This window comes from Chelonoidis abingdonii, chromosome 1 (assembly GCF_003597395.2).
Source record: "Chelonoidis abingdonii isolate Lonesome George chromosome 1, CheloAbing_2.0, whole genome shotgun sequence".
NCBI lineage: Eukaryota > Metazoa > Chordata > Testudines > Testudinidae > Chelonoidis > Chelonoidis abingdonii.
The window spans coordinates 367466204-367490189 of NC_133769.1; the positions used below are offsets into that span (position 1 = coordinate 367466204).

Consider the following 23986-nt stretch of genomic DNA (forward strand, 5'->3'; position numbering starts at 1 on the left):
CTGAGCCCAAACTGGCAGTATACTTGCCATCAACGCATGCAGGTGTTTGCACAGGCAGTTGTTAGTGTTGCACACACAGCCGCAGTAACTGTGCATGCTGGTAACTAACTGGACGTGTAATTGGTCAGTTGGCACAGAGTTACAGACCTTATCTACACACATTGGAACACTTGGAGGTATAAAAACCTGGCCTCAGATTTGCAGGAGGGACAAGGAGATGGAGGTAGAGACAGAGCATTTGGAGTCTCTTGGGAGGTCGGTTTAGGCTCCCATTCCCCCACGTGACTGCTGCTGTTTTCAGTCCCTGGCTGGCACCCCTCACCCCCTTTCTCCCAGGTCCCCCCACAAGCTCGCCCTTCTCTGACACAGTGATGAAGTTTATTGGGATCTCACCTCTCTCCTGGCCACCAGCATCTTCTCCCTAGACCAGGGATGGCCAACCTGTGGCTCCGGAGCCACATGCGGCTCCTCAGAAGTTAATATGCGGCTCCTTGTACAGGCACCGACTCCAGGGCTGGAGCTACAGGTGCCAACTTTCCAATGTGCCGGGGGGGCGCTCACTGCTCAACCCCTGGCTCTGCCACAGGCCCTGCCCGCCTCCATCCCTTCCCGGCCCCTCCACTGGGCCTGCCCTACCCTCGCTCCTCCCCTCCCCCTCAGATCCTCCTGCACCATGAAACAGCTGATCGGGAGGTGTGAGGAGGAAGCGGGAGGGGCTGATCGGTGGGGCTGCCAGTAAGTGGGAGGTGCTGGGAGCGGAGGAGGGGGGAGCTGATGGGGGGCTACTGAGTATTACTGTGGTTCTTTGGCAATGTCCATTGGTAAATTCTGGCTCCTTCTCAGGCTCAGGCTGGCCACCCCTGCCCTACAGCTAACTGCATGGGCCTGAGGTAGGGGGGTCTGGCTTGTCTGTGCCTCTGGTCTCCTTGGTCTGCACACACCCTGCGGAGGACGCTTCCTGGTTGAGTTTGTGGATCCCCTCTGAACGCCGCCATATGGGTCTGTCAGTGACTGGGAGAAGGGCGGGGCTGTTTTCACGGTAAGAGCCTGGCTAAATCTAATACGTTTTCCAACTGGAGTGGGAAGAATTCACAGCACGTGCGGGAGGGAGACGACCTCAGCGCAAAGCCGCGTGCCTCCCCTTTAGCACTGGATCTTCCGCACAGCCCGGGTGAATTTCTTCAGCTCCCTCTCCCCTCGCTGCCACCTCCTCACCCAGGAGATGACCAAGCGGCCGGCCGCCTTGTGGCCCATGGCCAGGACCACGGTGCCCTGCCCGCGGAGTTCTTCGCAGGCGCAGGTCTCGCCGTGTGTCAGCCACAGGACTGGCTTCTTCAGCTCTTCTTCTGACCCGCTTCCCTGCTTGTAGAGGGTCCGGCTCTTGAGCTCCGGGGTCACTTTCAAATCTCCGTCCACACTGGACAGCGCCTTGACGCTCATTTTCAGGGCTGCGGGAGAGAGGGAGTCAGTGGGCATTGAACAGAATGCAGGGAAATAAAGGGGGCGCTCGGCAAAATGGAAGCGCACAAAGGAATGACAAAAGCTCATCTGTGGAACTCGCCGCTGCAGGAAAGTACAGCGGCGGCCAGCACAGTGAGACATTACTAAGAGGAGTGTCTGACTCTGCAGTGACATGAGCTTAGGATGTAACTATAAAGGTGACTGTCTTCGGCCCATTTAATGAAGCAGGACTCAGTGTGTGCTCAGCTGGGCTAATGAAGAGGGCAGGGCTGCACCTGGGGGCTATATGAGGCCTCAGAGAGAGCTGCTAGAGACAGAAGGTGGGTCCTGGGAGAGGGTTGAGGCAGGAGAGCAGCAGAGGGAGATGCCTGCTGGCTGTAAGCCGGAAAGCTGGAACCAAGGGCCAGAGAAGGCTGGAAGTAGGGGAGCAGCAGAGGGGCTTACCTGCTGGGTCTCCTTGCTGGGGGCTGAGTGCCAGGGAACCCTGAGAGGCTCCCAGTGGAGAAGCTGTGAGGGTTTCCGCTGGGAAGAGCAGGGCTGTACCCCAGAAGGAAGGACTGGAATGGCTGTCCCAGCAGAGGAGGACTGTTAAGAGTCCAGATCTGGTGGGAGACACCAGGATGGAGAAGGAAGATAGATTTTAAAGCCCACGTGCACGGGGGTGACATGGACGATGCTGGCTGTGGACTTAGGCAGTGCCTTTTGCTAATAACCCGTGATGGACTGGAGGGGAGGCTTGTACTGAAGTTACTGGAGTCCAAGGGGGAAATTGAGGCGAGGGGCCACTTGCAAAGCTGCCCGAGGCCATGAGGTGCCTGGGAGGAGGCCACTCATTTACAGCGACCATCCCACGTGCCTCTGGGCGTAACGTGACCATGGGCAGGGATCAGGAAGGAGCTCTTCCCCACCCCTGGGAAAGACGCAGAATCAGGCACATTGCAGGGACTCCTGCCTTACGATGGCCAGTCTGGGGACCAGCTGCTGCTCTAGGCAGACCCTGGTCTGTTCTAGGAGGGAACAAGTTGTTTTTCGCCCCTCGCCCCCAGCAGCCCCCTTTCCTCTCGGCTGACGAGTCTGATTTTCCAGCTGACAGCTGCGGGGGAGCCCTGACGTTTTCAACTCACCAAAATCTTGGTTGCAGAAGTTTTCCAGGAACTCCTTTTCGCTGTGCCCTCGGCTGATACAGGCTGCGCACACTGCGTCTGGCAGGGGAAGAAAGAGCTGCATTGAGAACTGCGAGCAAGGAACCGTCTGTGACAGCACAACCCAGATCAAGGCTGAAGAACGTTTCTCTGGTTTTACATTGAGCAGAAATCACATCTGCCTCTCCTGGAAGACTCTGTGGGTGACTGGAGAGCTGGGCTCTGTGCAATTCAACCTGATTAACGGAGATGCAGAAGGACTTTAACTCAGAATTTTGTAAATCTTTTTCTTTTATTTTGGTTTTCGCCAACAACCAGGGCTGGATGAACCTTTTGTTGGCCCTGTCAGCCCGGTCTGTGGCCATGCCCCGTGCTCTGCCCCAAGGCCCCACCCCTGCTCGGTCTCTTCCCCTGAGGCCCCGCTCACTGCTCACATAGGGGGGAGAAGTCAGGGAGGAGCAGGCAGCGGTTGGTGGGAGGGGGTAGAGAGGAGCAATTGCTGGGCAAGGCAGGGGAGGAGAAAGGGGAGGCGGGGCCTCAGGGGGAAAAGGCTGGGGGCGGGGCCTCAGGGAGGAGCAGTGGGCGTGGCCACAGTCCGGGCACCGGGGCCCCTTCTGAGCATGGGCCAGGTGCCACTGGTGCCATTGTAAACCCGCTTCTGCTAACACCTAATTGTGGGGTTACCAGATCGCAACTGTGAAAAAACGGGACAAGGGGTAGGGGGTAATAGGCTCCTATATAAGAAAAAGTCCCAAAAAATGGGACTGGCCCTTTAAAACCAGGACATCTGGTCACCCTATCTAAGAGTACGTCCAGACTACCCACCGTATCGGCGGGTAGCTATTGATTTATCGGGGATCGATATATCGCGTCTCATCTAGATGTGATATATCATCCCCAAACGCACTCCTCGTTGACTCCGGAACTCCACCGGAGCGAGTGGCGGTAGCGGAGTCAACGGGGGGCCGCGGCCATCGATCCCACGCCGTGAGGATGGGAGATAAGTCTGGATAAGATAGCTGAAGTTGCGTATCTTACATTGACACCCCCCCAGTGTAGACCAGGCCTAAGTGTCTCAACTGCCTGAAAACACTTGGAGGAAACCTCTCTTTGTTAAGGATCCAGCACCTCAGGGCTTTCAGACACAGCTTGAGAAAGCTCACAAGCCACATTCCCGAGCCCTTCAGTGTGTGCGGTTCCCCCTAAAGTTCAGAGTGGGGGAGGACACCTTGAGAACGTTCCTGATATTTTAAGGTAAAACGCAAAGAGAGAAATCAATTCTTTTTAAAAGCCACCTTTCAGGCCTTCTTTATACATCCCAGAGAAACAAAAACTGGCATCAAGAAACCAGGTTTTCCCTTTTGTCGGTCACCCATCACTGAATTAAGCCTGGGAACACTGGAGTTCAGAGTCGGGAGGAAAGCTCCAAGCACGAGTCATGCGCTGAAAAACACCTCTCCCAGCGCAGTCTGTTCAGCTTCTTCGTGAGGAGCTTGATATGTGGAACAGCTGTGAATCTCAGTCGCAGACCCACTGGTGACATCTCTCAGCAAGGCCTAGGGTATTTCAAATAAGGCTTGCCAGGAGATGCAGATTTTTAACAGTGAGGGTCATTAACCACTGGAACTGTTTTTCATGGGACAGGGTCCATTCTTGGAGCTGTGACATTGAACCTACAAGTTAAGCTCTCATTCAGCCGCAAGGCATTTAGTCCTATGCAGGAATCGCTGGATGAAATTCCATAGCCAGCAGGAGCTAAGACTGGATCCCGGCTAACCTTAAAATCTATAATCTACTCTGGCGACAAGGGCTATATAAATATCTAGACCGAGAGACCAGGGCATTTCGTACAGACGCACTAGCTTCCAGGCCACTGCGCTCTGTCTGGCCCCTGGCATTTGGAGACAGACTTAATCAAATGCTTGAACTTTTGGGGGGTTGTGGGGTGGAAGGGAAGTAACATGATACACAAGCATGCAAACAGCTGCAGGCCGCACACTTAAACAGGAACAGGCATCCAGTGACCCTGAACCGGAGCCAAAGCTTGATTGTGATGACCTGACGTTGAACCTTTGGTCCCTTTGCCAGGATCTCCGGACTAAACACCGAGTGCCACCTGGCTGCTGGCCTCACCTTCCTTCGCGAGCTGGAGTAGGTCATCCGGGCCGGCCGGCGGGACGCACAGTTCATTCCCCCGAGGGAACCTGCTGCAGTTGAACATCTCTGGCCAGGGGAAGCCAAAGGCAGCCATGACAGGAGTGCAGCCGTCTCTCACCGCCTCACAGAGGGACCTGCAAGGGTAGACGGGATCCTCCAGGTCGCTGATGCACACAGGGGCGAAGAGCGAGCACAGAAATTTCTTAGTGTCCCCGTGGCACTGCTTGGTGAGCAGCGGCACCCAGGAGGCGGCTTGCTGCAGAGCTTCCTTCATGCTCTCGTGGCCCAGCAGGTTGGGCAGCCGCATCTCATTGTACCCCACCCCGTGGCAGAGGGTCATGCTGCTGGGGATGGGCTTGCAGCTGCTCCGCTGGGAGCTGAGCCGGGCCAGCTGGTAGGTAAAAGGAGCAGCCAGAGAAGGGGAGTGCCATGTGCATGCCAGGAGGACGAGCAGCAGCAGGACGTCCATCGGGAGCCGGGACGGGGACTCTGCAGAAGCAAGAGGAGGCCTCGTCACTGAGGACAATTGCAGTTCACTGGAGCTGCTAAATCTGGGTGGCAAGTGAGATGGGACCATCCTCCCTAGAGCACCAGCCCCAGCTGGGGTCACTAGTGGCCCAAAGTCACCACCGTCATGGGAAATGTGTCGGGAGGCTTCAGTCCAGCCTGGTGCCCATCCCCACAACCGGCTCCCTCCAGCCCCTCCACTGCTGGCAATCTCAGCCGAGCAGGCAAGGCTAGAATAGTGACTCCGCCCTCCCCCCCCCAAGAGGTCAGAGATGAGACATGTACAGCGCCTAGCACAGGGAGGTCCTGGCCTGGGGTTCCAGGCATGATTGCAATACAGATAATAACAACAATAGATGGGACAACCCTAGGGGAAGCTTCTCCTAGATACTAAGGGTGAAATCCTGGCCCTACTGAAGTCTATGGGGGTTTTACCATTGACTTCAATGGAGCCAGGATTTCACCCCTGCTGCTGTCATGCCTGGGGAGTATGTGAATCAAACGCCACCTCTGGTAACTCATGGCATTATGGAAGCTCCCACGGCCTCCTGCACTGGCACAGAGGTGCTGGCGTGGCAGGTGAGTGGCAAAGCAATTTGTTTCATCGACACTTTTAACTTTGCTCCTCACTGAAATCCAGTCACCTCTGGGGCGGAACGCGCCAGCCGTTTATCAGCAAAGACTGACACTATGTCGACGTTCAGGAACGGGAGGGAAGAGTAGTCCTGGATCCATATGAACCAGCCAGGAGCACCTGGAGGCTAAATCCAATCACCCAAATTGCAATCTGGCCAGGACCCCTGGGTTTAACCACCCTGACTCTTGCAAAAAATGTTCTGGGACTTTTCATCATCATTAGTGGTGGCCAGGAGCTCAGTTTTACTGCCCATCTAGCGCTTTCAGTATCACAGCTCCTCCTAACCCCCCCATCCGCACCCCGCTTCAGTCCTGACTCAGAGGGCCATCTCCTGACCCACCAGACTGACTGGTTGCTGCACGTTGGTGGTTCTCGCCATTGCTTGTGAAGCAAATCTCCCTTCACAAAGGCCTTCTCTGTGCTAGGAAAATGAACGCACGTCCTCAGCTAGGGGCAGCCGCACTGGTGCTCTCCATGGCTCAAGTGCCAGCAGAGCCTGGCCTCACGCCCTGCGTGACAGGGTGGGAAGGACACCTGAGCCCAGCTGCACCAGGGCTGGGACAGGGACACTTGCCTCCTAGGCGAGGCCGAAGGGAACCGGTTCCCCAGCAAACCTGGGCTGTGCAGCAACATGCTCTGACAAGGACCTCGCTCCCTCTTCACCTCCCTCCCTCGTACCTGCAGAATGGCCCCTCTCTCTTTGTTTGTCTCCTTTCAACCAGGAACAATGTGGGCGTGAGAGAAGGAGAGCGTCAAGACATGGACTCCCAGGTCTGATCCCAGCTCTGCCACCGACTCCCTGTGAGACCATGGCCATGGCCTGGCCCCTCCCTGTGCCTCGGTTTCCCCCTTTATAACAAGAGGGAGATTATAGTTACCCCCCCACCTCCCTCCCTGGGGATCTGCCAGGAATAACTAGCTTATGTTTGTAAAGAGCTTTGAGATTCTCAGATCAAGTGGCTGGAGAAAGGCCACTTATTATTGTTCTGAGCAGGACAGAAATCCCGACTCCCCGGCTTTTCGCTTCTCCCAGCCCTGTTCTATTCTCAGCTCCCACAGTTGATTCCTGAGGGGGATTGTATCCCTGTGGAGAGCAATGCACCTCGCCTGGCTTCCTGATCTCCACTCTGCTCTCCCACCCAGCATCAACGGAGGGGACTCCTGACCTCGACCCCGCAGCCCTGTTCCCTTCTGGAGGTTTCACGCATGCAGCAGAAAGAGACTAACCCAAGGCAAAGCCATTTCCAGCCCTGACGGTACCTTCTCTGCTGGGATCCAGGCAAGATAATCTGGAAGCGGATCAGCACCGTTAGCCTCTTGCTTTAGATCCTTCCCCTCCTGGGCTTGCAGGGCTGGACGTTCTATGTGTCTCCTGCAGGAATTCCGACCCTCTTATAAGACCCACAAACCTTTACCTGGGAGCTCTGGCTGGCTTTGTGAGCCTGAAACCAGGATGTTTATCCTCCAGAAATTATAGGTTTCGGTAACAGGAGCGTAGACCACAGGGATGTGTTTGGTCATGACCACACAAGTGCATGAATTTAACTGCAGGAAATCCAAGGCCTAGGAAGGGGCTGTAAAATCCTACCATGTAATTATACCTCTTTTCTCCAGCACAATAAAAGCCGTGCTGCAGGCACTGCTTTCTCCAAGCTGCTCGCCTGCCTCATTGCTCCAACTGCCCTGGCGAAGAGCCACCGCAATGTTCAATGGTTCCGACGTTGGAATCAAACTCTTATCTTCTCAGGCATCAGCGGGGGGTGGGGAGGGTTACCACCATTTAGAGCTGCAAAGAGAGGCCAGAGAACAACCAAACACCCAACAGCATTGGTCCGAAGGCTCCTCGCCAGCAAAGGAAATCAGCAAAGAAAGGGACGGAGACAAATTGTTTGTAAGGGGGCGGGGGGATTTTTGTATAATAGTTTGTAAGCAAGTAGCCACAAGGAAATTCAGAACCAACTGTTGATGGTGACCCCCGAGGCTGCTGAAGTATCTAGAACATATTTTGCATTTCTAAAGGGTCCTTCAGCCAAGTGATCTCCAAGCACTTTAAAAATAAAAAAGGAGTCGGAATCACCCCTGGGAGGAGGTCACACCACTGAGGTCAGTGGATGGCCACCAGGGGATGAATTTGGCCCATTAAGTGACATAGGCAAGGAAGAGAGGATGGGCTTGTCGCGAAGTCACTGGATTGGGGGGAAAGTCTGGGCTCTGTTCCTGGCTCTGCCACAGGCTCCCTGGGTGACCTTGAGCTAGTCACTTTGTTGCTCCGTGCCTCAGTCTCCCCATCTGCAAAATGGGGCTACTCCCCTTCCTCACAGGGAGGTTGAGCAGGTAAATCTATACACAGTGGGGAGGTGATCAGAATGTCAGCCAATGGGGATCTTTTTTGCAGATTTGCTGGAATGTGATTCATTTAAGGGCTCGGAATCAGGCAGCAGAATTCAGTCGTTTCTAATATTTATTTCACTGATTTCTATACTCAATAGTGTAGACAATCTACAGTTCTACAACTCTAGTGATAAACTGTCCAGAGATGCGCTGGAGTAAAAACTGCAGGGTCAGCTAGGAACTTTACTGTTGTCACCAGGCTGGAACCACCTGAAACTCGGATCCTACTGATCCAACAGCCCAGGCCCCTCCCACTCGTTCTAAAGGAGATTCTCCATCAGCTGCTTGCAGTATACAGTCTATGGCACACAGTTGAGCAGTTCCAATTCTATTTGGTAGAGGGCAGTGTTGATGTAGACACTCTAGGCAGTTCATTACAAGAGTAATGTCCCCAGTGAGCAGAAAGGGCCCTTGAAAGAGCCCAGCAATGCTAGGTCAACCAAGAGACTCCAATGAGTAAAGCTCCATTTGTTTCTCCCTTTGCCTGCAACAAACAGCCTCATTCTCTTCCAGCCACTGACTCCCCTCTTCCCCCAACCTCAGCAGCTTCTCATTTAATCCTGATTCTGGTTTAAAAGGGAACAGAAAAGGAACTCGTCAGAATGGAATTGCTCGGGCTCAAAGGACTACAAGACTGACGGGTGGGTTGGAAAACCAGCTGTGGAGGGAGATAAAGGTGATTAATCTAATTGGTTTATCGATGGGAAGGTTATGAGATCATTTAATCCTGCTCTGGAAGTACCTCTGTGGGAAGGAGCTATCTGATGCCAGAGGGCTCCTTACTTTAGCTGATAGAGGCATATCAGATCTACTAGCTGGAGGCTGAAGTCAGCCTGCTGCAGACTGGAAATCAGGAGCTTATTTTGAATGGGGAGGGTAATTAACCACAGGAGCAGATTGCCACAGGATGCGGTCAGATCTCCATCTCTTGAGTCTTTAATCCGGACTGCCTGGCTCTTTCTCCAAGAGCCACTCTAGTTCAGCTACAAGTTACTGGGTGGGAGGCAGGAGTCACCAGCTGACACTGTCTGATCTGGGCTGTGCAGTGGGTCAGGCTAGATCTGGCCGTAACATCTAGGCACCAATGAATTCCTCGGCTTGTGAGCAGCTGCCTCCTTTCCCGTCTCCCTCACAGGTGTATCACCTGGTTAGATTGTTTAAGCTCCTCAGGGCAGGGAGCACATCTCCAGTGCATGAAGCCCATAGTACCAGGAGATCTGCCTGTGCCTGCTCTCCACCCACTAGGACCAGTAGAATGTGCACAGGGCTCCGAAAAGGCCTCTCTCTCCTAACCTGCAGGCTCCCCTGCTGTTCCTGTCCTGCCTGCCCATCTCCGGCACCCCCTGCTACTCCAGGCTCTGACTCTCCACTCCCAGTTCTGCCACGGCACCTCGATCCTGACTCAACCCCTAGCTGGGAGCCTGTCCTGAGCTGAGCCTCCTCATTACACAGTCATTTAGGGACAGACGGGGACCAGCGTCCCTGCAGGAAAGTGCAATTGCCCAGAGATGTCATTTACTGGGAATTTATTCAGGACGAGAGAGCCTGGCTGTGCAGAGCCGACCAGACCAGTGCACTGAACCCAGCCGCCACCAGAGAGAAGGGGAAGTTTAGCAAGATTGTGCCCCTGCCCCGTGACCTGGAACACCCAGGGGTCAGAGTAAGTGGCTCGGGGACAGAAAGGGAAGTTGACGGAAAGGGCTGCTGGAGGAGTAGGTCTGAACAAGCCAGCTATAGAATTCGTCATGAACTTGAGCCAAGCCATCAGTTACACTCCCCTCCTCTTAGGCATGGTGAAACTGAAATTCCAGGCAGGGGTTAGCTTTCCCTCGTCCAAATCTCTCACTCCCCGAGACTCACTTGGGAAACAGGGAGAGCCTTTGGGTAGCTGCTTCGGACAATCACAGACCTTAGAGACAGAGCGGGACTAGCAGGTCACCCAGGGTTAGTCTCTAAGGTGCTACACGTACTCGTGTTCTTTTTGTGGATACAGACTAACACAGCTGCTACTCTTGAGACAAGGAGGCAAGGAATGGCTCTCTGCGGTGGGTTTAACAAGGGATGGGGGTTGCACTGCTGGGTAAAAAATCCATCTGCCTCTTTAGGGTGTGAGCTTCTAGAAGTATCCATGGCCCTGTGGGTGAGCCACCGCATCAGGAGATCTGCGTATGGTGCCAGGCTCTGACACTGACGCACCATGTCGCCTCGGGCCAGTCATCTGAGGCCATATTTTCAGAAGCAGCCATTGATTTGGGGAGCCCAGCATGAGACGCTTTGGGCCTGGTGTTCAGCAGTACCCACCATTCTAATGAGCTCGAAGAGGAAGTTCAGTCTCCACGGCCTCGTCAGACATTGGCTTCAGCACAAGGCTGCCAGCTACAGAGCCTGGCCTGCACCCCGGTTACACACACAAACGGGAGGGATGCCCCTGTAAACAATGAACCCCTTTATCTGCTCAGGCACAGGACCTGCGTGCGGGGAAATCACACCACTACCTTTTCAAACAGCCTGCACTTTGGTTCCAGTTCTGCTTCTGCTGACATCAACAACCCCTCTGTGGCTCTTTCTGTCGTTTACTTCATCCTCAGGAAGTAAAGACCCTTCTGCTGGAACTTAGTTGACAATCTTGTTGGCAGGGCAGGAGCCAGACTAGATTCCAGTTCCCACTCCCATAGCTCTCCCGGGGCAGTAGGACTCAAAGCTTGTTAGCGGTAACATCAGCTCTGCAGGTGTGACTTGAAGACACACGAGAAGACGCCATTTTCGGACCACCACTGCCCAGCCTCGGGCAGCTGTGACAGCAAGTTACTGCCTGGAACTGCCTCTGAGTATCATAACAACACACAACTAGTGAGGTAACTGCAGTATGAGGTGGTCAGCTGACTGCATTCACATTGCGTTGGGGAACAGAACTTGCAACCTTCGGCTGTGAGACTGTCCGGTTCGTTGCAGTATCCCGTCGCTTCGATGGATGAGCGTTCTACCGGCCTTGACTTGAGTTCTGGATTTATTTGTGTTTGTGGCTTCTCACGCGAGTCCGATCCTGGATTTGCAAATGCAGCTGTGCGTCTTGCACGTGTAGCCATTGCGAGGTGGAAGGTCTGAAGAAGCAGCTTCTCGACTGCAGCCAGTAGAGGGGATGGGCATGCCCAGAGGTCTGTTGGGTGCCATCCAGGAGAGGGCAGTAGTGTGCCCATTTAGCGTATGCACCTGCCCACCCATGTACCTCCGACACTCGAGTGGGGTGACCAGATGTCCCGATTTTATAGGGACAGTTCCGATTTTTGGGTCTTTTTCTTGTATAGGCTCCTATTACCCGCCACCCCCATCTCAATTTTTCACACTTGCTGTCTGGTCACTCTGCACTACAGTCCTGATCCAAACAACCTCACTGCAAAACTAATGCTCAAAAATGTAGATTAGCTCTCAATGAGCAGGGTGCAGCTTCCTGGGAAAGACAGATGAACATTAAGTAGCTAAAACAACAAGGAGTCCTTGTGGCACCTTAAAGACTAACAAATTTATTTGGGCATAAGCTTTCGTGGGCTAGAACCCACTTCATCAGATGCATGGAGTGAAAAATATAAGAGCAGGTATAAATACATGAAAATATGTGAGTTTGACTTACCAAGTGCAAGGTCAGTCTAACTAAACTATTCAATTAACAGCAGGATACCAAGGGAGGAAAGATAACTTTTGAAGTGGTAATGAGAATGGCCCTTGTCAGACAGTTGACAAGAAGGTGTGAGTAACAGTTGGGGAAATTAGTATTGAGGAAATCAGGTTTAGGGTTTTGTAATGACCCAATCACTCCCAGTCTTTATTCGGACCTAACCTGACGGTGTCCAGTTTGCAAATTAATTCCAGTTTACAGTTTCATGTTGGAGTCTGTTTTTGAAGTTTTTGTTGTTGAAGAATTGCCACTTTTAGGTCTGTTATTGAGTGACCAGGGAGAGTGAAGTGTTCTCTGACTGGTTTTTGAATGTTATGATTCCTGATGTCAGATTTGGGTCCATTTATTCTTCTGCATAGAGACTGTCCATTTTGGCCAATGTGCCTGGCAGAGGGGCATTGCTGACACATGATGGCGTATGTCACATTGGTAGATGTGCAGGTGAACAAGCCTCTGATGGTGTGGCTGATGTGATTAGGTCCTATGATGGTGTCCCTGGAATAGATAAGTGGACAGAGTTGGCACCAGGGTTTGTTGCAGGGTTTGGTTCCTGGGTTGGTGGTTTTGTTGTGTGGTGTGTGGTTGCTGGTGAGTATTTGCTTCAGGTTGCGGGGCTGTCTGTAAGCGAGGACTGGCCTGTTCCCCAAGGTCTGTGAGAGTTGAGGGAGCTAAGAATAAGTAGCTAAAGTGCTGCAGATCCCCACACAGTAACATAACTCTAGGAGATTATTCTGTGACAGTGAAATATTCAAAGCACCAGCAGGACTTCACCAATTACAAGCTGGAAATAGAAATCAAGAGACTCAGCCCAAAGAGGAACAGCTCTGTAGCTCATGTGATAGAAGAAAAATTAAAACTGAAACACATTATCTACTTGACTGTTCAAAATATGAAGCAAGAGGGGAAAGCAGCTTCCTCAAATCCTCTCAGAAAACACTAAAAAGCCAGGAAGAAAAATGGAGCTGAGTTTGGTTAGGAGAAGTGAAAGAGACAGAAAAATAGCTTCGCAATATGCAACAACCTACTATGAGATTGGAAATGAACGGAAATGAATGGACGTGAGATACAGAATCTCAGTGTCACTCTGATGCTGAATCCTAGGCTGGCACTTCACTGCACTTCATTTCACTTTGGCAATTTCATCCCCAACTGTAGGAGTAAATACACCAGAGGGATAAATACCAGGGAAGTGCCAACGTAGACACGAGCAAACAGATATAAACTGGCCACCGACAAGTTTAGGCTTGAAATGAGATGAAAGTTTCTAACCATCAGAGGAGTGAAGTTCTGGAACAGCCTCTCAAGGGGAACAGTGGGGCCAAAAAGCCTAACTGGCATCAAGACTGAGTTTGATAAGTTTATGGAGGGGATGGTGTGACTGGACTGCCAACAATGGGATGTGGCCCATCGGTGACTGCTAGGAGCAAATACCCCCAATAGCTGGTGATGGGACACTAGACGGGTTACTACAGAGAATTCTTTCCCAGGTGTCTGGCTGGTGGGTCTTGCCCACATGCTCAGGGTCTAACTGATCGCCACATTTGGGGTCAGGAAGGAATTGCCCCCCATGTCAGATGGGCAGAGACCCTGAGTGTTTTTCTTGCCTTCATCTGCAGGATGGGGCATGTGTCACTTGAAGGTTTAAACTAGTGTAAATGTGGATTCTCGGTAACTTGACGTCTTTAACTGTGATTTGAGGACGTCAGTAGCTTAGCCAGAGTTTCGGGGTCTATTATAGGAGTGAGTGGGTGAGGTTCTGTGGCCTGCGATGTGGAAGAGGTCAGACTAGATGAGGGGTCGGCAAACTTTCAGAAGTGATGTGCCGAGTCTTCATTTATTCACTCTAATTTAAGGTTAACTATTGTTGTATGTAAAGTAAATAAGGTTTTTAAAACGTTTTAGAAGTTTCATTTAAAATTAAATTAAAATGCAGAGCCCCCTGGACTGGTGGGCAGGACCCGGGTAGTGTGAGTGCCACTGAAAATCAGCTCACGTGCCGCCTTTGGCACGTGTGCCATAGGTTGCCTACCCCTGGACTAGATGATGATGGTCCCTTCTGGTCTTAGTCTATGAGTCTGTGCTGGAGCTGGACAAATGAGGTGTGTTGAGTAAGTTTCCCAACCTGCTCTTATAACACAAGGCACCAAACGAAGTTCAAACTTTCCCCAGTTGTGGGATTTCGTTTATTAACAACGAAATTAACAATAAAACAAATATAAAGCTCAGCTCAAACTTTTCCCTTGCCTGGCATGCTCTTAGGGTTCCTCCTGCTGCATTGCTCAGCCCACACCTTTGGTCCTCTCTCTCTAGACCTCTCTCTCACTCACTTCTTGCATGTCCTGATGAAGTAACCAGTCACCAGAACCTAGCTGATCTAGTTGATCAGAACCTAGTTGGGAAGTAACCTTTGCTGACAGGATGGAGCGGGCCAGGCAAATGGCCTTTGTGCCTACACACAAAAGTGCTGCGATCAGTTATCAACTGGGAAACTTGCGCAAATAGAGCCTCCACCATCCATCAGTGCAAATGCAGTCCACTGAGTGGGAAACAGTCCTCCCGGTGGAAGGGGTGGCAGGTTTGTAGAAATTTTGGTGGTGGCCTGAACCCATCCCCCAAAACTCCACCCCCCCCCACCTGTCTAAGGCTCTGGGAGGGAGTTTAGGTGGGGGGAGGTCGTCTGGGGTGCAGGCCCTGGGCTGGGGACTAAGGTGCAGGAGGGGTGCAGATTGCAGGCTCTGGGAGGGAGTTTGGGTGCTGGGTGCACTCTCCAGGCCGGGGCAGGGGGTGGGGGTGCAGGAGGGGAAGAGGGGTGCAGGCTCTGGGAGTGAGTTTGGTGCAGGCTCCGGGCTGAGGCAGGGATGCAGGAGGGGGTGAGGGGTGCAGGTTCTGGGAGGGAGTTTGGGGGGAAGGAGGGGTGTAGGGGTGAGGGCTTTGGGGCTGAGGATGAGGGGTTTGGGGTGTGGGAAGAGGCTCAGGACTAGTTGGGTGTGGGGTGGGGCTGAAAGGTTCATGATGCAGGAGGGGGCTCAGGACTGGGACAGAGGATTAGAGGGCAGGAGGATGAGGGCTCTGGCTGGGGATGAGGGATTTGGGGCATTGGAGAGGCTCAGGACTAGGGTAGGAGGGTAGGGTAAGGGCAGCCTGCCCTGCCATTATTGGGTGGGGGCACTAGGACCCTACAGTGGCAGTTGATACTGGGAGCCAGCAAAGCAGTCAGCTGAGCTCCAGGCTCCAGGGAAGGTGCTCGGGGCCAGCAAGTGGGGGCCGGGGGGGACACTAGAGGGGAAGCCCATGGGGGCAGCAGCCAGGGCCAGGGGAGAGACCCTGCCCCAAACATTGGTGGAGCCGGGCTCCTGGGCCCTGAATATTGCTGGAGCCTGGGCACCACAAGCGTATATAACTCGTTGCCTCTGCCCACTGGTGTCCCACGGCACACCGCACAAATGGCCTGTCTGGCCATCTTTCCGCACATCGCTGCCCAAGCGTCAACGCAGCTGAAAGCCCTGGACAGGCAGTGCTGCACAGAGCATGGGGCTCTGATACAAACCGTTTTCAGAGCAGGCCGTTTCCCCAGCCACGCCAGTGAGTATTCCCCATAACCCATCTCGCTCAAGGGCTCAGTGACCCTTCCCAGGGCCGCCCAGAGGATTCAGGGGGCCTGGGGTCTTCGGCGGTGGGGGGCCCCTGCTTCAGCGGTAATTTGGTGGCGGGGGGTCCTTCTGCTCCAGGACCCGCCGCCAAAGTGCCCCGAAGACTCGCAGGGGCCCCCTGCCACTGAAGACCCGGCACTTTGGCGGCGGGTCCTGGAGAGGAAGGACCCTCCGCCACCGAATTACTGCTGAAGTGGGACCCGCCGCCGAAGTGCCCCGAAGACTCGTGGGGGCCCCCTGCCACTGAAGACCTGACACTTCGGCGGTGGGTCCCGCTTCGGCGGTAATTTGGTGGTGGTGGGTCCTTCCTTCCTGGAGCGGAAGGGACCCCCTGCCACTGAAGACCCGGAGCGGAAGAAGCTCCAGGGGCCCCAGCCCCACAAGAGTTTTCCGGGGCCCCCGGAGCAAGTGAAGGACCCTGCTCCAGGGGCCCCAAAAAACTCTCATGGGGGCCCCTGCGGGGCCTGGGGCAAATTGCCCCACTTGCCCCCCCCGAGTGGCCCTGACCCTTCCATGAATGCACTAACACAAGGACAGTTGTTTTAATTATTCACCCAGCTCAGCTCATCTCGTGTACATTCCAGCTCGTAGCTGACAGTCATGTGAACACAAACCATTGCACTGTTTAAGTTATGAAGAAAAAACTCAGGCTCTGCGCAGTGGCTCGGCAACAGGCAACAGCGCGAGGCACTAGCAGTGACTCCACAGTTACTGTTGCACTGAGATTTGCCCTTAAAACAGGACCGCGGTCCCTCTGTCCCAACACACGTTCCTGAGTGGGCTTAAATCTCTGCATTTCCCACCCTGACTCTCCAGGGGACATGTGCATTTTCTGTCTTGTTGTACAAGTTAAATTTTGACTCTTTAGCAGAGGAAACGTTTTAAAATCATCCAAAATGTGGCTCTATTTGGCTCCCTCTAGCACAGCATCCGTAGAAGGCCAAATCCATTGGCAGGACAGTGACCCCAGCATAGACCGCTGAGCAGCTGGCCCCTCATAGATATAGGAATGGCTCCGTGTTTTTACTGAAGCACCAAAACTGCAGTTTTCCTTGTGCAGCTGTTTTTATCTCCAGGAAAAGCACCTGGAACTGCTGAGATCCCTCAGCTGCTTCCCTTAGCGATGGTGGCCTCCCGAACTCTCCTCCCTAGCTCCTGGCTAGGGACCTCACAGCAGCTCACCCTAGCTACCTCCGGACTCCCCGCTTCCCTCCAGCTCCCGCGGCCTTGGCAGCTGAGTCCTTGGCGGGCCTTTTCGTCAGGCCGGGATCCACCTTCTGGCAAAGGACAGGAGTTTCCTCAGGGCAAAGCAGTGGGGCTCTGCCAACTTGAGCTGTGACCCTTCCCATCTCTAGGACTGCAGGAATTAACACCCCCGGCCCCCCGCAGCTATCACAGCCACCGAGTCCACTGTGCATTCTAGCCCTTTGGTGTGGCTCTAGAGCAGGGGCAAGGGGCCTGAGGGCCAAATCGGGTTTCAGAAATTGTATGGAGGGTGGGTTAGGGGAGGCTGTGCCTCCCCAAATAGCCAGGAATGGCGAGGGGATGGGGGATCCGGGCCCAATGTCTGGGGTGGGGGGTCGGAATGGCAGGGGGATGGGGGCTCCGGGCCCCATGTGTGGGGTGGGAGGTCGGACTGTGCGGGGATGGGAGGTCTGGGCCCTATATCTGCGGTGGGGGGTCAGACAGCGGGGATTGGGGTCCAGTCCCCATGTCTGGGGTGGCGGGGGGGGTCCAGGCCCCATGTCTGGGGTTGGGAGGAAGGGGGGTCGTAATTGGGGTGGTTGCTGGAGGTCCGGGCCCCATGTCTGGGGTGGGGTCGGAAGTGGGGATTGGGGAGTCCATTGTCCCCATGTCTGTGTGGGGGAGGTTTTGGACAGCGAATGGGGCGTCTGGCAATTGGTGCGGCGAACGCATGTGCTGGTGGCGCACTAGGGAGATGCGGACGCTCGGGAGCGGGGGTCTGGGCCCAATGTCTGGAATGAGGAGGGGGGGGTCCAGGGCCAGACTGCGGGGGGGGATAGGGACGGCAGGATGGGGATCTGGACCCCATGTCTGGCGTGGGGGCTTTCATGTACAGACGGTGAGGATGGGGGTCGGGGCCGGGGGGGGCCCCATGTCTGGGGGTGTGTGGTCGGCCAGGTGGGGTGGTAGGCGTCCAGTCCCATGTCTGGAGGGAAGGCAAAAAACGAGTCGCAGCCGGCGGCGCGGGTCCGGGGCCACCGGTCTGGGGGGATCGCGAGCGGCGGGGGGGGGTCCGGCCCCCATGTCTGTGGGGTGTCCGTCACGGGGGGGCGTCACGGTGTGGTAGCAGAGGCCACGTGAGCTTGTGGAGGGAGGTGCCGGCGGGTGGGGGTCCGGGCCCCACGTGGCGGGGTCCGCGGGGGTCGCATCCGGGTGGTCCGGGGGAGGGGGTCCGGAGCACCCACGTCTGGGGGGTCGCACGGGGCGGGAGGGGCGGGCCCCACTCTTGGGGGGTCGCACGCGCGGGGGGGTCCGGGGCCCTGTCTGGGGTGCGGGGGGTAGGACGCGGGACTGGCGGTCCCGTGGACGGGCGCGGGGTCGGACAAGCGGGGATAGGGGGTCGGGCAGCCCCATCTGGGGGGTCGCACGGCGGGGGGGGTCGGCGCGCCCATGTCTGGGGGTGCGGCTGGACGGCAGGAATGGGATCCGTGTGATGGGGGTGTCCGCACGCGCGGGGATGGGGAGGGGTCCGGCCCACGCGGGTCCTGGCGGCACGTCGGCGCCGGGGCGGGTGGGGGGGTCGGCCCACGTTCTGGGGGGTCGGCACGGCGGGGATCGGGGGCGTCCGGCCCCGGTCGCACGGGGCGGCACGTTGGGGGGTCGCACGGCGGGGATGGGGGGTCGGCCCCACGTCTGGGGGTCGCACGGCGGGGGGGTCCGCCCGCTGGGGGGTCGTCAACGGCGGGGGGAGTCGGCCGTACTATGGGGGGTCGCACGGCGGGGGGGTCCGGCCCCATCTGTGCTGGGGAGGTCGCACGGCGGGACGGCGGCCGGCCGCTGGCGTTGGGTCGCAACCGGCGGGGGGGGTCGGCCCCATGTCTGGGTGTGCGGGGTAGGACGGCGGATGGGGGTCCGGTGACGGGAGGGTCGGACAGCTCGGGAATGGGGTCCGGGCCCCACGTCCTGGGGGGTTCGCACGGGGGGGGGTCCGGGCCCCATGTCTGGGGTGCGGGGTTAGGGACGGCAGGGATGGGGATTCCGTTGTATTGGGGGGTCCACGGCGGGGATGGGGGGGTCCGCCCACGTCTGGGGGGTCGCACGGCGGGGGGTCCGGCCCCACGTCTGGGGGTCGCAGGCGGGGGGATGGGGGGTCCGGCCCCACGTCTGGGGGCGTCGCACGCGGGACGGGGCGGATGTGCCCGGGGACCGAGATGTGTCAGAGCAGGGCGGCGCGGGCGGGTCTCTGACTCCAGGAACAGGCACGTTGGGGCCGGGGCGGGTGCGATCTGACTCTGCACGGAGCCCCCCCGCCCTGAGGAGCTGTGCGAAGGCCTTCAAGCCAGACTGCCACTAGTTACTTCTGGTTGTTGATGTGCTTGTCTGAATTCCCCCATCCGCCTGATGGCTATTCTTTGCTCAACGATGACCTTCAGGGGGCCGCTCCCCCCGGGCTCCAGCCCTCTCGTGCGGCCCTCATCCCTCCGTGAGTGTCACTCGGCGCTCGATTGGCTCAGGCCTCCTCACGTGGAGGCGGTGGCCCGGGCTCCCGCGCTCGCCTATTGGGCGCCCCGGGTTCACGTTGTCCGGAGCGGGGAAAGGAAGGCGAGTGAGTGGCTGCCCCCTCCCTCCCCGCAGGGTTGTTTTGTTTGTTTGGAGGGCGGGCGCCGCTGCTCATGTGATCGGGCGGCAGGGCCCGAGCCGGACACCGTACGCGGTCCCTCCCCTCCCCTCCCCCAGAGACGGCCCGCCAGCGCCGGCCATGGGGTGGCTGCTATAGCAGCGAGAACGAGGCCACCGACCAGAGTGAGTGGCGGGGGGGCAGAGGACGAGCCGTAGGGCGGGAGGAGTCCTGGCTGGTCAGTGAGAGGGGGTTACTGTGGAGCGGCTGGGTGGGGGGGCCCTGGAGGCAGGTAGGGGCTGGGTTGGGGTGTTCCAGGGGAGGGTTTACTGCTGGGGAGGGCTTGGGGGGTGTTGGGGGGGGGGTCTCTGGGAGGCAGGGGCTGGGGTTGGGTTGGGGTGTCCAGGGGAGGGGATTACTGTGGGGAGGGGCTAGGTGGGGATGTTGGGGTCTCTGGGAGGCGGGAGGGGCTGGGTTGGGTTGGGGTGTCCAGGGGAGGGGATTACTGTAGGGAGGGGCTTGGTGGGGGTGTTGGGGTCCCTGTGATGCAGGAGGGACTGGGTTGGGGTGTCCAGGAGAGGGAGTTACTGTGGGGAGGGGCTTGGTGGGGATGTTGGGGTCTCTGGGAGGCGGGAGGGGCTGGGTTGGGGTGTTCAGGAGAGGGGGGTCTCTGAGGAGTCTTTGGGCAGGGTCAGGGTGTCAGGAGAAGCTGTGCTGTTGGGAGAGGGAGGGGAGAGACCAAGAGGCTGGAGAAGAATGACTGGGGGCCACAGTCGCTGGGGAAGCAAAGGGTCAGAGAAGACCTGAGGGTAGGGACGGAGCCTGCTGTGGAAGAAGAGGCCCTCAGGGGAAAGTGAGTGGGGGTTGGGGAGAGGGTGTCCCCTTGGCAGGCTGTGACTCTCCAGAGATGGGGTCACTCTCCCCACTCACCAGGAGTCCAAGCGGCATTGTGTGTGTTGGCTGGCCTGACCTCTTCCTGGGGGAGGAACCAGGCTGGGGAAGAAGGTCCCAGCATGTAACTGGGAGTAGGGGACCCGGGAGCATGGGGATTTCATGGGAGGGAGGAAGAGAGGGGGCTTTCTGTCTGTTCTTTCTCCTGGTGGGGTGGGCCTGGGAGTCAGGATGTTTGTGGCGAGAGGGGGCCATTGGAAAGGGTCTGTTACAAACCAGCCGAAGAATTCTGTTCCTGATGAGGATCTGGGACCATCTCTTTGGAACGTTTCTGGGATTGGTTCCCCAGCAGCTGAATTCAAATGGTCCCTCTGGGGGAAGGCAGAGGGCAAAGGCAGGGCACTAACTGCTCTATCTGGTTCCTGGAAAACTTTCCCTTGTTTGGTTTGGAGGCTCCTGGGTGGGGGAGGGAATCTGCCTCTGTCTTATGATTTGGCTTAGCTAATGAGTTATCAGTTCCAGAAAATGGGAAACCAACTCTTTCCAGGGGAAATTCCTGCCCTTGGGGCCATTTGTCACCCTGTTTGGACTGGGTTTAATGGCTGTCTGCAGCCAGCGGCCGTGGGTCTCCAGTAGGATGCAGTCACGTACTGGTGATGGGTTAGGAGTGAGATATGGAGACTTTCTCCTCTAAAACCATTAGTGCAAATTAGCACCGTCCATCAGGTCTCATCTGGTGGTGGTCGGTTCATGAGCTGTGCAGAAGGTTTAGCAACCTCATGCAAATGCCCATTAGACTGCAGTTGACCTCAAAAAACCTACCAGTATAATTGACACTGTAACTGTTCCCTTTGCTGCCAGTCTCAGCAGAAAGGCCATAGATAGAATGATGCATGGAGACTGAATTTCCATCTCATGCTCCCAGCTGGTTTTTCCAGAGAGGAGCTGAGCCAGCGGGCAGGGTGTGGGGCTGTGTCCCAGGCTGCCTCCATTAGGTGGCTAAAGGGCTATTCAGCTGCCACTTTTCACCATCTGGAAGTGCACTCCCATGCAAGTGAGAGACTTCGGAGGACCACAAACAGCCACATCTTGGTTCACTCCGGGGGGTTTGTGGCTTGTCTCATTCTTTGGCCTGTTTCCAAACCATAATGGACAAAATACAGAGATGGAGTCATCAGTGACTCTAGCTTCAATGTAACTGGGTACCAGGGTATCCCTTGGGAGTTTCTGTGTTGTTAAAATGTACATCAGTGTGTTTTAGTATGGGGCTGTGGCTAGACACGCTTTGGAAAGAAGCCAGGAAAGATCTCTGAAAATGCTGGGTTTGCAAAGAGTGTCTCTTGCCAGAAAGATGATAAAGGTGGGGCCTGGAGGGTGGGGTGAGGAGTGGAAGAGATCCCCTCTGTCCCAGCAGGGAGGGGGCTGATTTTATTGCCTGCAAAGCCAAGGGCCTCTATCATATCCTAAGGAAATAGGGCCCTCCGGACTTGCAGTGAGCTCCCCACAAGGGGATGACTGGAGGGAGAATTTGGCCAGGGATGATGGCAAACTGTTGGGACTAGTAAGGGTGTTTGTCAAAAGACATGCATGGAGCTTGGCCTCATCCTCTGGGATTTGAAGGACATGGCTGGGTTATTAGGAGTTAGGATTTAGCAGTGTGGGCTCAGAATGTGTTAGCTAACCAACATATTCGAGAACTTGCATGTCAGCCCAGCAGCTCAGGCTTTAACACGTGCTACAGTGATTAAACTGAAGTCTAGGCACTCCTCTAGGCTTCTGCTCAACCAGCTTAACGTATGCTAAGAACAGCTTGCCTATGGTAGCGTTCTTGAGCGTGCTCGCTGAGGCTTTCCACCAACAGCCCTTTAAACCCTAGTCTAGACAGAGGCTGCGAATGTAGGGCAAAGAGATTCAGGCCTTGTTCCCACTCAGGTGGTCAGTAATGACGTAGCTACGTAAAAGCTCGGTTGTGGGTGTGTTGTACTAGTGTATGCCCAGAGCAGCAAGTGGGTGAGGCTGTCCCAGTGTGGGAATGAGAACCAGTCATTCTGCCTTTGGAAACTTTCGCAACAGTGGACAGGCAGGAGTGACTTGAATTCCACAGTCCTCTTTTTTTTTTTTTGTAGCTGTCTAGCTCTGTGCCATTCCAAATTGCCATTCATCGGTTCTCAGCCCAGGCGCCACTGTACGTAGCCATCTAGTGGAAGCCAAAAGGTTATGGAGCTGCTGGTGGGACAGCTATAAATAGCTGAACTTTAATGAAAGAGGCTCATCCTTGGCCAGAGAGTGAGCAGCTGCTCCTCAGGCTTTGTTTACTTCCCCAGCTGATGCTCTCTGCCCCTGGGTCTTGGGGGAATCTTCTGTTTTCAAGTGTGTGTTAAAACTGTTTTCTTTTCCTGGGGTACACAGCAGTCACCTGCTGAGAATGCAGCAGAATCACCACATTCAGCCATATAGAACTGGCTTTTTTTCAGTACGTGGAAAACTGGATCTGAAATCAGGTACAGAAGCCTAGAAATAAGAGCAGAGGCTTGTGGGACACTTCCCACCCCACCTGCTGTGGTCAGTGTCGGATTATTCTCTGCAGTGTAGTCGCTACTGTCTTGCCCAGTCTATGGGCTTGTCTTGAGTAGGATGTAGCTAGCATGTGTTGGCCGAAACTGATATTTTCCCTTAATCAAATGAAACCTCAATTGTCTCAACAATGGAGTTGTTACAGCTTCCCCTAGGACACTAGTGTCCAGCTGACCAGATCCCATCCTGAGGAAGGCTCTCCCTGAGATTCAGCCTAAATCTTCTTTCATGTCGTTATTTTTAGCCCTGTGCAATCACTACAGAAACATATCCGGCCAGGCACTCACTCTTTGCCGTGATTAAAAGCCAAGGCAGCTTAGTGGATTGGCTGAGTCAGATGTGCCAGACAAATGGATAAGTGGAACTTCCCATGGTAGCTTTAGTCTGGGTTGGAACCCCAAGTGCCTCTGCATTCCTGTTCCTCCTGGGGTTTGCACCGTCCAAATAGTTGTTTTGCATTTATCATGTGGAACCACTGCAGACGTCCCCCCCGCGCCCCGTCATTTAGCCAAGCTGTGTGCACTTAGGTCTGGCTCTTTCTCCCATTGAAGTAAATGGCAAAGCTTTCATGGATGTGGCCTTTCATCTTTAATCTCTCCGCATAAACTAGCCTCTCCCTTAATCACCTTGTTCTCCTCTCTGTCAGTCTTTCCGGCCTTGTCCAGGCTTGATTGCAGTCTCACTGGGATTGTTCAGATTGGGATGCTGGGGACTAAGTTTAAGGTGCATTGATCCCATGAGTACGCACCACCCATGAACTATGGGTGTAAACAGGTGCAGAGGACTAGACTAGCCAGACAGGTGTCGAGAGACTTCTCTATTGCTCTTCAAACTCTCAGCCTTCACCTCTAAAACAAACAAATCTCTGGCTAGGCTGGCTGGGCAGAACCTCTCCAGACTGTGAGGTGAGTGTTACAGACGTCTTCCTGAGTTTGCAGAAGGCCTGAAACAGGAGCTCTGAGGTGTGAGCTGCCCCAGGTGTGTGTAGTGCCGCTGGGACTTTACGGTAAGCTGTTTCACAGCTCCGCTGAGCATGGGAGGAAGGATGGGGGGAGCGTGCTATGAAGAGCTACCCCAGTGTTTCACAAGTGAGGAAGAGGA

General features: G+C 55.4%; 1 protein-coding gene across 1 annotated transcript; it reads right to left on the reverse strand.

Annotated features, from left to right (window-relative positions):
• Nucleotides 1-802: 802 nt before the first annotated feature.
• LOC116832469 (secreted frizzled-related protein 2-like) lies at nt 803-7575 on the reverse strand. The gene is made up of 4 exons (XM_032793212.2): nt 7320-7575; nt 4737-5249; nt 2586-2663; nt 803-1448 (listed from the first exon to the last, which is right to left on the reverse strand). The coding sequence occupies exons 1-4, from the start codon at nt 7423-7425 to the stop codon at nt 1144-1146; spliced, it is 1002 nt and encodes a 333-aa protein (XP_032649103.1). The 5' UTR covers nt 7426-7575; the 3' UTR covers nt 803-1143.
• Nucleotides 7576-23986: the final 16411 nt, after the last annotated feature.

Excerpts from the sequence above, each read along its gene's own strand:
- LOC116832469 (XM_032793212.2), bottom strand. The coding sequence starts at position 7,425 with ATGACCAAACACATCCCTGTGGTCTACGCTCCTGTTACCGAAACCTAT. Across the intron at positions 5,250-7,319 it reads AAGCCAGCCAGAGCTCCCAG|AGTCCCCGTCCCGGCTCCCG; the intron begins GTAAAGGTTTGT and ends TTGCTTCTGCAG. Across the intron at positions 2,664-4,736 it reads ACTCCAGCTCGCGAAGGAAG|ACGCAGTGTGCGCAGCCTGT; the intron begins GTGAGGCCAGCA and ends TTCCCCTGCCAG.